The sequence below is a fragment of the Acanthopagrus latus genome, chromosome 12 (genome assembly GCF_904848185.1).
Source record: "Acanthopagrus latus isolate v.2019 chromosome 12, fAcaLat1.1, whole genome shotgun sequence".
NCBI classification, from domain to species: Eukaryota; Metazoa; Chordata; class Actinopteri; order Spariformes; family Sparidae; genus Acanthopagrus; species Acanthopagrus latus.
The window spans coordinates 22,744,658-22,758,535 of record NC_051050.1 but is presented as its reverse complement, the minus strand read 5'-3'; the positions used below and the strand labels follow the sequence as shown (position 1 = coordinate 22,758,535).

The 13,878-nt window shown below is 44.5% G+C and overlaps 1 protein-coding gene across 2 annotated transcripts in view; it reads right to left on the bottom strand.

The window, feature by feature from the left end:
* Positions 1-13,878, bottom strand: part of lamc3 (laminin, gamma 3) — a 135,016-nt gene that overhangs the window by 105,596 nt on the left and 15,542 nt on the right. For both annotated transcript variants that reach the window (XR_005078124.1, XM_037117083.1), the window contains exon 3: positions 6,585-7,293. Coding sequence is in view for 1 of the 2 variants with exons in the window: in XM_037117083.1 (XP_036972978.1) it covers positions 6,585-6,960 (376 nt within the window). In the remaining variant the exon portion in view is untranslated. The remainder of the gene's footprint in view (positions 1-6,584; positions 7,294-13,878) is intronic.

Genomic DNA, 13,878 nt, shown 5'->3' with positions numbered 1-13,878 from the left:
GTGGGGATTTTTTTCTACATCATTAGATACTAAGTCTCAGCCGCTTGGCGCGTTCATAGAGGGATGCCATCCGAGGCTGCAGCCATAATGACATCTGTTGCTTTTTCCTGCCAAGGCAGAGCTCGGCATCGCCGTCTCTTGTCTCCGCAGCGTTCTCTAATGGTATCTTTCCTGTAGGAGAACTAAGATCATTTAGCTTTCATTTACTCCCCGCGTGAGGTGAGCTCAGCCCCGCGGGGACCGAGGCAAAAACATAAAAAGAGGCAGAACATGAAACATTTGTTGGCTATCCCCCGTGATGAAATGCAGACTAATTGCAAAGGATATTTGTATGGTTTTTATGTGTGGTGTTTAATGATTCGTGATTCATCCTCTTTCAGGAGCGCACTGTATATTCAGCAGAGTTTATACGGGAACAACAGACGGGGTTTCTTAGCTGTTAGTAGCATACAACAAAACAGACGTCTACAGAGAATATCCACCTCATGATAAGAGTTCATGCTTTGGACAGCTCAATCTGAAGCGGAAGTCTCTCTTTGTTCACCGAGCGATGTGTCTTTAAGCACTGAAAATTAATACGAGTTTGGAAAACCCAGTGAAAAAAACCCCCCAGCCTGTTGTGACTTTACAGGGCTCGTCCAGCGTCGTGTGGCATCGCAAACGAAACCACAGCTGCTCACGTCGCGCACAGACACGCTCATAAAAAAAAGGGACTATTTGGACAAGTTTGAGGGTAAAAGGCCGGGAGCGAGCAGAGGAGCAGCAGTCTGACCTGCTCTGAGTCGCCGGTGTCAATCTTAACACAGCTGCTCCGAGAGACGGCGAGACTAAACTCGCCACAAGTGCTGCAGACTCGGTGTTTACAGTCTATTCACTCCAAGCCGAGATTTTTTTTTTTGTGATCGGCAAACACACGGACGAGTGGGTTTATCTTCTAATCGCGCTGCGTCGCAAAAAAAGTCTTGAGACTGAGAGGGAACAGAAGAGCGGGATCTCGTGTGCTCGCCAGTAGTCTGGCTGTGAGAGCGTCGTGCCAACCGTGGCAGACTTTTGCAATTGTTTTACATCTGAGACAGGATGTTGCTTTGCTCTGACGGCGCTGAATGAGAACCAGCTGCGGACGTCAATGTGTGCCGTTTGAATCTACGTGTGTGTGTTTCTTCAAGGCTTTTTGTGGGAAAAACCTGACCCCAATTCCTCGCCAGCAAACCGCCCTGCGCTCTCTCCTTTTTTTTTTCCCTCCCTCCCTTCCTCATTATGTTTTGTTTACTCCCCTCGAAGCAGCCCGACTCTCTCCTTCCCCTCCCTCCTCCCCGACTCTTTCTACTCTTCTGCAGGCCAGCTCTGACCTGGCTGCAGCATGCGTCCCTACATCCTACCGCTGTGTTTATCATCCCTGCGTTTGCCTGAATTCCCCTCCGAGAGAGCTCGCTTTGTTTGGAGAGGCAAAAGAAAACAGTAATGTCGAGGACACCCCCCGCCGGCAGCCCAGATGGATCACAGCGCTTTCACATGGAACAAAGGGATGCCACACATTCAAAATGTAGGGGATGTTCAGTTGCATAAAATTCGGCCATAAAAACATAATTTCTCCCCTTCTTTTGAGAATGTTTGACTAATCCGAGGCATCAAGTGAAGGAGAAACACATGTTTGGGTGATGTGCCGAAGGGGCCAAAGGTCAATTTAGTCTGAGGCAGACAGACTTGTGGGTGTTGGGATCGTCTGAAGAATAACAAACCCTCCAGACAACACAGGACATACCTCTGCAGCAGCAGCAGCAGCAGCAGCGTTGGCACCTTTCCCGAGGAAAAGAAATAGCCGGAGATTATAAACAACAAAGCCTCAAAACACAGCCAGACATCTGCTCGCTATTGGAAATCGATATTCTCCATTTGACGGAGGCACTTCTTGTTCTCCGAGCACGTGATACAACGGTTCCTGCACGGTCAAAGCGCTGACATTTCCAACTTCTGTCATCATTTCGTCCCTCGTCTCTTGTTTCTTTGAAGGCGAGCTTTTCGACGGGGAGCGCCCACTCCCCACCTACGGAGGAGAGGAAGAGGCGGAAAATGCGACCTGTCAAGAAGATTTCTGGTCTCAAACGGGAGCTGTCTTCGCTGATTGATTGCTGGAAGTTCAAACACACACACACATTTTGATTCTCTTGAGGTGTTTTTTCCCCAGTTAAAAGGGTTTTCTTATCTGAACCGAGGGTCTGAGGGCAGAGGGGGGTCAGATCAGAGTGTAAAGCCACCCCGAGGCAAACTGTGATTCTGGATTCTGGGTTGTAAAAGCAAAACTGACTTCACTTACAAACCTTTACAACTTTACTACCAGGCCCCATTTAGAAATAGCCAGACCGTTTGTCTAACGGTCACGTCGAGGCTTCTGTATCGAATTGAGACTGTTTACATTGTCTGTTTGAAATGTTTTCCTGTTCACTCACAGGATGCTCAGTCTGTTGTTTTTGGTCGCAGCAAGCAGCTGTTTTTAGCTAAACCCCCTCCACAGTATGTCTCTTAAATGGCAGCTGGCAAACATGCTGTAGCATTTAGCATTCAGCAGCTAAAGAGCCAGGTATATTTCCCTCAGGAATTGGTGGAAGCCAAAAATAGAGCTAAAAAAACAGAAGAGTCAACCCTCTCCGGGTGGCCAAGGAGACAACTCTGAAAGACTGATGGGAGAGTTCGCTAACAAGCTCACCATTTTGTTACTAGTCATGGCTGGAAAGCGTCAACATTTCTTTTCTAAATATCCTTCTAACCACCAATTTTCAGCCACTTATCCTGCACAGAGAGGGGAGAGGTTGGAGTCTACACATCTCGTCTACACAACATGGACCGATCACTGTTCTACCTCACAGTTACAGATTTGTTTTAACTTATTTCGAATTTTTAACACCAGGTCAACAGTTCACCATCTTTTTCTCCCCACATTTTCACGCACACTGTGTTGGATTCCCTGCACAACTAAGAAAGTTTAAACTCGCTGGAAGTTTAATTCACTACTTAGATAATGAGCAGAAGTTTCTCAATAATTTGGTACAGAGCGTTCGTTTGAATACTGTCAGTTTATTTTAGTTTTCAAGACTTGGGATTAGTTTGACATTTTGGAGAAATACCCTTCCTTTGCAAGAATTAAATCAGACGACTGATATCGATCACATCCGTCTGTCGAAATGTGACTTCCCGATACTTCAGTTACCTGACAGCGGCACGATGGCGGCAAGAAGCAACGTAATAAACAAACAAGATCCACCATGTCAGTGAGCTTTACGGGCTATTTGTTTAACCTGTTGTTTTCACCTTGTTTCCAGCCGTCTCTCGGCTCCAGCTTCAAATTCGATGGACGGATACGAGAGCGGTGTCACTCTTCTCAGAAAGCCTATAAGCACAACTCGCCAAAATGTCAAACTACTGTTTCGAAATTAAATGGAAGAGCAATCGTTTGGCTGTGCGAGTCGATTTGTTTTGAGTTCTCTGGCTCGTTAGTAACCTGCCGGTGGCACAATGCAGGGAAATCACCGGTGACTTCTCTTGATTCTCTAATATATTCTTTTTTTTTTCTTTTTTTTTTTAGGGGACCAGGCTGTTTGTCATGTTCAGAGCCAGAGGAGAGTTTAAAGCCAAAGAGAGGACTGATTAAACATAACAGGAAGTGCTGTGTGATTAGGTTCAATTTATTAAAAGGTGCTCGCTCCAAAAAATATATTAATTTCGAGTAGAATTGATGTGGTTTTAATTTAGTTCAATAATAAAGGGGCGGCCTAGAGCCATATTCTTCAAGTTCCCCAAATTGTGTACATGCTGATACCCTTTGCCACACACACACACACACACACACACAGACCAGCCAAATAAATGGAAGTGCGGAAGGTAATTTCATAGAAAGATTTGTATTAGTGCTTTGTAACATTAATCGCCACAGTTTAATTCAGTTAAAGTGACAAATGTGCTCCGTTAGTTATTTCAGCAGTTTTTCCGCAGCATGGTAATGGGATAATGATGCTAATGGCTCAAGCTTCGCCCATAAAATTTGGTGAAATAAGGAATGTCTTCAAATGCAAATATGTACACAGTGCACACACACACACACACACACACACACACAAAAAAAAGTGAGTCAAATGCGTTTATGGAAGGAGAAGAATGCGTGAAGGAGGTAATCCTCAACACTCGTATGAGCAACCGCTGGAATAAAGCAGCGTGGTAAGAAGCGGTGGATGGTTTGCGCGTTTTTTTTTTTTTTTTTTGCTTTTGGACCAGGTTCTCCTCCGAGCCCGGCACAAATCAAGTGCGGTTTAATTATTCAAGTTTATGGCTTTTCACATTTCACTCTGTCTGAACCTTATTCCACCTGATTCCACTTACGCTGCCCGGCTGAAAATCCATCCTCATCCGTACCACCAGACGGCTGACCCAGATATTTTACTTGCACATAAGTAACTGTGGGCTTTTTACAAAAGCTGAACAAAAAGAAAAAAAATGTCCACATTGAGGTGGTGTCTGAGAAGTAAAAGAAATAATTTGCACTACCATTAAACTGTCTTTGGGCTCATTTCACCTCACGCCATAAGATACTGCCATTATGAATCCTCTTCTTGCACCCATTACGCTCTCCTTCTCACATAATTGCATCGTTAGTCTAGAACTTAGTTTTACTCAACAAAGCATTTGTGCTTTTTACTGTATCACAAGATGACTCAATTAAAGAAGACCTATGCTTTCATGTTTTATATAAGTATTTAAAGGCGCATGTAAGAGGTGTTGAATGTCTAGAAGGTCAAAGTCCACAGCAACAGAAGCTCCTCTTTCCCACAGAAACCACTGCTCCTCAAACGCCTCGCCAGTAGTCCCGCCTTTAAGTCTGTTACATTGTGATATCACACTAATGTATGCATAGTGGCAGGCATGTGTGAGCTGACCAATCAGAGAGAAGCGGAGGCCCTTAAAGAGACAGGAGCTAAAACAGAGCGTTAAAATCCTTTTCTAGAAGTCGCCCTAAAATAAAACAATAAACCTGGAGGTGTGCATAATATGTGTCCTTTTCAAAGCAGATGGAGAAGGTGAACAAAGAGCCTTTCGCAACTGCTGGTCTAATCTAATGTTGTTAGATTTTGAAAATAATGTTCAGAACCTCTGGTGTTTGACCACATTTCCAAAACTTCCAACTTCCAGTTTCAGATGCGTTTCTGAGGGGATCCAAAAAGTTTAGTGAAAAAAGTTTTGTATAAGGGAAAATTAGCATAATATCAAGTGACAGTAGATCTGCTGACCAAGTCCCTGACTATGCAAAAAAAAAAAAAAAGACTCAGGCTGGGAGGTTAATGGAAGTTACTTCCCCTCGATGTAAGTGTCTCTTTTGAATTCCAGATGCAGTTTATGTTAATGCTCGTGCTACCTTCAGCTGATGCTGCTCTGCTAATCACAGTCTTGTTCCTGACAAACTCAGGACTTTTCTGCACTTGTCTATTAGCTGCCTATTACCTGTGTTCAAAATATTATATAACCTTTTGACCATAAAATATCAGCTTCAAGAACATGGTGTCTCTGTCTCAGCCACTCTGCCCCCCCGTCACTTGTTTCTGCAACTTCACAGCCTTACATACATTTTTCCTTCATGTTTTCAAGACATAATAACTCGTCATTAAACACTAAACACTGAGCCTGTCGCAGAAGATTAACTTTGAATTTCTGGTGTGAAATGCTGACAGAGAGACATTAAAAGGGTTGATTTGTGGGGCATCATCTGGCCCAAATCATGCCGGAGACACGTTTCTATGACGGCTGTGTGTTGTGGTTGTGTCCTCGTAGACTTCTCACCCAAATTACACCGCAGAGTAAGCCTCGTCTACTTGAGTTATGACTGTGTTGTGCAAAGCCAGACTCGGGCGGGTTCATCACCGATGCTCCTCCATGGCTTCATGTGGGCTGAGCGAGGGTAACCGTGGGCCAGCGCTGGGCCGTAACTCAGATGCTGTCCGGGCATATCAGATGCATCTCTGTGTGTTTGTGTTTCTCATCCACTTTAAATCCAACTGAATTCTCAGACATGCCCTTGTGGCTCTGCGTTCACAAACCCTCCAAGTCTAAGCCATGTCTGAGCCAAATTGTTTTTTATTAAGACAGCCAGAGCTGCGACTGAACAACACAACTCGTGTTGTTGAGCGCAGCTGTTTTGTATTAAAGATCTGCCAATCAATTAACTGCCAGAGAGCACACAAAGGAAAGTTGCCCAGAGAAGCGAAAGTCTGTAAACTCTTACACTCAACTGGTGTGAGGCGGGAAAACTTTGCGAAACTCTGCAAAATCCCATCAGAGGCCTCTTAATACATTAATGCTCTAACTGATATCCATATTCCACTCAGGGAAACGGCAAACGCAGCTCAGATGAAAAGCTTTCAAGCACTTTAAAATAAATCAGGAAATTATATGAAGCATTATGGGAACAGAAACCAACAATTCAGCGAAGACACACTTGACCCAGATCCCTCCACCTTCCTACCCGACACAAGTTGAGGAAAGTCAAAACTAAAGAATTCTGGGGGTCAGGCTGAGCTGTGGACGTGCTGCTGCGCTCTTACCCAGGTGGAGGGTGAGGTTGACAGAATTGGGGTGCTGGATGCCATAGTACATGGACTGGCTCTGCCACCATGTGCTCTCCTCGCTCCTGTGGAAGTCTGTCAGGAGGCTGGCGTTGTGGCTCAGCTCCGGGTCTGACGCGTCGCAGCGGTGGCACGAGCGCGTCGAGCCCGTCTGCATGCAGTAGTCCTCAGGTGGGGAGCCGCACACGTTGGATGCCACCACCGTCCGATTGAAGGAGAGGTTTTCGAACTTGGGCATGCAGCGGCTCGGGGCGCCCTCCTCCTCATCGTGGCAGGAGTCCATCGCGGCCCGGGCGAGGAGGTGGCAGTGCAGATGAAGAGAGAGCAGGAGGGCCACAGCAAAGGATGCGTCCATGTCTACGAGCTGTTAGAATCTCATTCACACCTTCACGTTCATGTACTCTGATGTGGGAGGCGCAAAGGCATGAAGACCCTGACTTGACAGAAGTATTCCAAGAGCAGAAAGAAGCAAGTCCAGTGTGAGAGCTCTGCTCGACTCCCTCTGTTCAGCCTCCAACATGTGTTCCCCCTCTGTGGAGTGGAATGAAGTTTGTGCAGGAACTCCTCTCATCAGGGGCAGCATGAGGCAGGCAGAGGAGGGACTCGGGTGTGGGGGCTGGAGGGTGGAAGAAGTCCATGAAAAACTTCCTCCACCTGCTGGTCAACCCATGAACCGCAACACCTTTAGCTTCAAATGTAGGGGGGGAAAGAAAAAAGGTTCTCATTTGACAGGAAAAACACATTCTATTACATCTTTAAATAATGCAGCACTGCAGTTGTTACACCTCTGGGCTTTGAGACAGAGAGTACGGAAGCACCTGCGTTCGTCCACCACTTACAGGAACCCACAGTATCATCGATACGGTGATGAATGTACTTGGCAGTTGGCCCCAGAGCAGGACGTTCTGGTAAACGCTGACTCCGGTGATTCACGGCGGAAGACTAGACGTGCTAAAAGTGTCGGGAATATTTCAGCAGGCACGGGTCATCTCCATAAAGGGATGACACTCGGGGGAGCTCTGTGACCTAAAGGGACAATTTATTTATAAAAATAGTGTGTGCAAGACTCCAGCTGGCTTTTTTTTTTTTTTTTCCCCAGCGAGATTTGCTCAAGGCCCAGATATCATGAGAAGTGAGAAGTGGTGTGCATATCACCGTAATTCACTCCAACTGCTCGGGGTCCTTTCGGTATGGAGCCCATCCATCAGTGCTTGATCAGACTTAAGCATCAGATAAAAAGGTGAGGAAACTGTGACAAGCAACTGTAAGTCACTGCAGACTCCAAACCAACAACACTTTTGTTAAAACCTGCCATTGGATCTTAACTTATCACCGAGGAGGATTTATTGGAAGTCTATTTGGTTTCTGAAACAAGAGAACTTTGTCGCCATTGCTCCTAAAAAAAGACTTTGAAATGATTAAAAACAGATTTGCACACATATCTCCACCAAGGCCCAACACTCTCCTTTAATTCAATCATTCCTGCCTAATCAAATATCCAATTAAACATATTCAAATCTCCTGTATCCAGTTTATTATTTGGATCTGCATCAAATTGTACTCATAGATACAACACACACAAGTAAAAACACAAGGATCCAGGTCCATTCTTGGCCAAGACCCAACTTCCATCCAAGTTTTGAGGTAATCCTTTAAGTAGTTTTTGTGTAATCCTGCTGATAAACCAACCAACAAACCAACCAACCAAGAACCAAACAGAAGGTCACGGGAGAAAACATGACCTCCTCAGCAGAGGCGAGAAAACACTTTACATTTTTACATACACATAAAACGTGCATCCCCTCCTTAACTTCTTCTGAATGTCCTGTGAGGTTTGAAACTCTTGAGAACACTCACTTCTCTGTAACACACATTTCACAGATTACACGTAGGAGGGCATGCTAGCATGTTCAGTATTCCAGTGCCAACAGTGGCGAGAACAGTCAAATCTGAACATCGAGAGCTGAACCTCAGTCTGAACTGCACTGCACGTCTTCTGTGCCAGCTGATTCTCTCTTGGGCAGCAGTGCAAACCGTCATAATCGAGCAGCTCTGAGGAGAGAAAGCATTGGAGACCCACGACATGGCACATCTCTTTGTGGATAATTGAGTCCTGGTCAGTGTTTGTGACAGCTTTAATCAGGTGGTATTCTTCCAATTTTATCCAATCCAAGTTTTAAAAAACAAACAAACAAATAAAAGAAACAGTCAATGTTGTGCAGAAGCCTAAAAAGTTGCATCTCAAGTGTTCTTGCTCTATTAGGGCTGTGATCTGCACTGTTGTCCTGAGTTTGAATCCCACTCGGTGCATGTTTGCAAGACACGGGCTTAGAACCAGAGTTGGTCCCTGAATGTTGCTCAGTGGCTGCCAGAGGTGGATTTCATCGATCGATGTCGAGATTCAGTTCCCGTCGGTCAGTTCGGCAGGAAGAATCGCTCATATCGTCCGTTCAGTCATTCAGTCGCGTTTCTGATACAACGACCTTTAGCGGTGAATCATATAATGCACAGTTCTCAGCTCCTCGTTCTCAAACGATCGTGCTAATATTTCCTTTTAGACAACACAACAGTGGATAATGTGTATATTCACCCTGACATTAAATTAACATGTATTAAAGGTAAGCTAAGGGTGACTGACTTGACTTGACTGAAAGAGAACGATGAGCTACAAATTAGATGAAATGGTTATTCTTTTTCATGGCAACGGTTGCTATGCTTTCCTGTTTCTCATTGGCTAAAATTAGACGACAGTGTCCGAGACTCCGCATACGATTGGCTGGCTCTCAGTCCTCTTCACCACTCTGATAACTTAACAGTGAACAACACACAGCGAGTCTGTGAGAACAACAGAACGAAAGATAGAGAAGTGAAACGTGGACTCAGGTCAGCTCGTTAGCGTTAAAGAGTCGTTCCATCGAACTGATTTGTTCGCAAACAATCCATCTTTAGTGGTGGCCCACTTCTCCTCACACTTGGGTCAAATGCAGAGAATTTCAAATGAATTTCCCTGCATGCATCAATAAAGGACTGATTAAGTCTGTAGCATCGACTACGGTGTCATAGTGAAATGGCAAATCCAACAAGTGGCTGTAGAGGGCCACAACAACAGCGCATGATGCTTTCCACTCTCCTCCTCCATCCGTGGATGATTTAACTGTCGCCGTGCTCCATTAGAAATTTGGCACAATCATCCAGAAAAAGACGATGAACATTCACAGCGACAGTGCAAATAAGCACTTGTGCGATTTGAACTGATGATGGAATCGATGTCGACATGGGAGTCTTTGAAGTGAAGTAGACGGCGTCAGAAAGAAGCACAACAAAAAGAAAAAAAGTAATAAGAAGACAAACAGCACGAAACGGAGAGAGACAGGTAGTGTGGACGGACGCTTTTAGAAGCTGTACATTTATGATCCCAGGGGGATTTACTGCAAAGTCTTTCCCATATCTCCTTGTGATTGCCTTGATTTATTAGGGCTCTATCAGTACTCAGGCAGGGACATTGTAAAAGGCACCGCATCAATTTGCAGTGAAATCCTCTGCTGGCTTTGGAGGAGAGCAGGTCTGCCTTCAAATCTGCTTGGCTGGATGTGGATCAGCCCTTATGATGAAGACTCCGATTTGTCTGTGCATACACTGTTTTATTTGTCAAGCGGGCTCATTATTAAAACCACCTGTAATGTGCAGAATGTGGGAACACAACTGTTGCACAAGACAACAATATGTCTCAACAGAGATCTGTGGGCACTGCAAGAGGAAGAGAGATGTGAGGGGGAAAAAGGGATTATACAGAAGAGACCAGAGGTTTTTTTTTTCTCGAGGGCAACGACTGCAGATGAGTTCGGCTGTCCAGGTCTATTAAATCATCATGGTGCTGCAGATTCTTCTGCAGAGACTAATCATTTCGACTTTACCTGTGACACAACCAGCAAGCTGTGAAGCCAAAGCATTGCAAAAAATATATATACATACATAAAAATATATAAAAAATTCAGTCAGCAAGAGTCATTTCCTTGACTTCAAAACTTCGGCCAGTATTTGAGTCAGCTGAATGAGCTCAGCGTGGGTCCTGCTGAAACGAGGGGCAAAGTCTTCCAGAGCACCCTGAGGGTTTACTATTGCCTCGGACCCCCCGGTGGTTCTGCAGCAATTCACACAAGTCAACCACATGCTTTCCTGTAAACGCAGGAAAAAAGAAGACACACCGCACAGGCAGTGCGTCAGACTCAGCCTTATCAAAATCACCCTGCTGACTTCATACACAGCAGCTCACTTTGAAAGTCATGTGTGAAAAGGAAAGCTGCAGAACATACATGCACGAGCCCACATCCTACCTGCTAGTCTCAGTTGTTTCTCCGAGGAGTTCTTGGTTTTGCCGGAGGAAAACTCTCCCCCTCTTGTCACCTCTTTTTCTTTTAGTGCCGCAAAAATAGACATCACGATGTCAAGATGTAGACTGATGGAGATAAACGTTACAGAAGAGCAGCGCTCAGTGAAAACAAGTGTTGTTTGAGCTCGTCTTCTTGGATCGTCCCGAGGTCGTTGTCATGGTTTAGTTTTCAGTTTTGGTCATTTCCTGTTTTATTTTGTATGTCATATCCTTCTTCCCACCTTTGTTTTTTTCCCTGCCTTTTATGCGAATGCCATTGTTTTATTCGTGCATTTGCGTTTTTGTGCTGAAGTCTTTGTCCTTCTTTCTTTGTCAGTCCGTCTGTTCCTGGTTTTATTGTGTTTGCTCCCAGAGCTTCATCCTGGTTTGTACTTCATACAGTTTTAGCTTTTTGGGGGGATTTTCCCCGGCCTTTTTTCTTTTGTTGTCAGTTTAATTGCTTGGCCTTCTGTTGCCTGCCTTTGATTTGGTTGTTTTAGGCCTTCAGCTTGCATTATTAAAACTCACCTTGCATATTTCATCCATCTTGTGTTTGAGCCACTTTTTTGATTTCCACAACAGTTATGAGAGTGTTGATCTTGAGAATCTTTTTGTGTAAATGATTCTGTGTGGCCGGTGAACAAAAACCTCAAGGCAGATTTTCCAAGTTCAGACACAATGAAAAGTTTAAGAGGCAATAAAATGGTTAAAAAGGAGGTGAGATCAATATTAAACCTAAGTATCTTGAAAAATAAAATTGATCAAGAAGTCAAAACACACACTCACACACACACACACAGCAGACTGCTGACTCAAGGTAGTCAGAGGCGACAGTGTATGACATTGCATGCATTACTTGATTATTTGATAAGTGTGGGAGATTATGGGGCTTAAATGGAGACGGGAGCTAAAAGAGAGTGTTTCAGATGGAGGAGGAAAACTGCACTGCTGCACTGCACAGTGTGAGGAAACTGTTAAAGTAGTAACCTAAAAATGAAAAGATGAACCTGAAAATTTAGCAGATTCTGTCTCCTTTAAGTCAGCTGCTTGTTCCGTTAGTGTGAAATTTTACACCGTTTGTTTTTTAGTTGCTCGTTTCTTTATGTGGACATTTCTGTCCTCCAGCCAGGACTCTTTTGTGAAAAGAGATTTTTTTGAGGCGCAGTGGAAAATATCCCTGCCAAAGTGAAGGTTTAATAGAAATTATGGAAACAAAACGCGTTGCTGCCGTCTGGATGGTTTTTGGGGAATGAAAGTAATGCCAGCTCCTTTTTGAATCCCTGCCTAAGCCGGTGATAAGTCGGCCCTACCCTTTTTGCATCTGAAAGTGAAAATGGACAGAATATTAATTTTATGTATGGTTTGTTTTAAATTTGATTTTTAAACCTCCCTTTCCTCTGTGTTCTCTGCTTTAACCCCTTCACATTTCACCACCGCACTTTACTTTCCTTTCTTCCCTTTGCCACTCGTCTTCCCCCCCCCGGGCACCATGTGATACCTCAGACTCCCCTCTGCCCTCCTACATGTTCTCCTCCTTTTTCCTTGAGCTTCATACCTCTCATTCTCCTCTCACCCTCTCTTGACGCCACAGATCCCTCAGCCTCCACCTGCCACCTTCCCCTTTCATGCTGCAGAGCTGTGCAGCTGGCTGTCACCGTGCGAGAGCTTGTTGCACCGACACGAGCAGGTATGGCCTCCTTTTCATGATGACACAATGTCGCAGCGATGAGTTACACTCTCAAACAGTGATTTGATGTCACAGCTGTCAGTGCTTCACTTAGCAATGCAGGAGGCGGCCGCCACATCCCCGCAGGGAACGCGTTATCTGACAAACTAATGAGCGCTGCACAACCGCCGCGTCGACGCAAAAAAAAAAAAAAAAAAAAATCCCTGCCATCACACACGTTTATGAAAGTCCTGACAAAACTGGGATACATTCATGTGTAACAACTCTGTTTATACTGCGTGATGTTTTGGTCACAACAATGTTTCACACAAAGCAAATAAAGATGTGCCTGAGCAGCTAAATATTATGAATGAAGCAGGGAACGCAGTAATTAAAGGATATTTCTGGAAATCTGTGATTTGTGTCCACAATAATTGACTGTAATTAAGTCATCAGGAGGAGAAACATTCACTTTATGCCTTCTTTGGCACAAATGAACTCTCTGAGAGTTCACTTCAGCACTTTCAAAGCATCCGAGATCCGCAGCCCTCAAAGAAGGCTAATGAGGTGCATTATGGGACTTTTAGGACCCAGGATTTTTTGAAGCTTGACAGATGCTTGAAGGCAGGATATCCTGGCCTCTGCTGCACAATTTTGATCATGCTAAATATGTCTCCTGTGAGCCGGCCAGCCTTATCAAAGTGCAACGTTAAAGCACTGCAGCATAAAATGTTATATACCGTACGCTGCAGGTACGGGGGGCAGACCTGCTGGCAGACGTTTGTCGTTCCACTGTTCCTTACACATCCTCATATCCAAACGACTGAATAGGTTGATTGTGATCGTCTCCCAAAACGACATTCGCGCCATATTTTTGTCGCACTCTTGCACTTTGCAAAGATTAAGTCACTAAAACTACTTGGTTAGGTTTAGGAACGCATCATGATTAGGGTTAAAATAACTATATCATGTCAATAAATACAGTTACATTATGTTTGTGGTGTTATTTCAGTGCATTAGTAAGTTAAAGGACTTGACTTGTGGTTTCACACCTCCCTATGTTGCTCTGTTACTTGCTCTACTCCTCACTTTATTCTTTGCTGCTGTAACACCCATGCAGTGTAACTATCTCTTCTTTATCCTCCATTTTTTAAAATATCTTTTCTCACGTTATCAGTATCATGTTACATGATATGGACCCTGAGAGATTTGCCTGCCTGTCACAGGTGAAGCTTAAG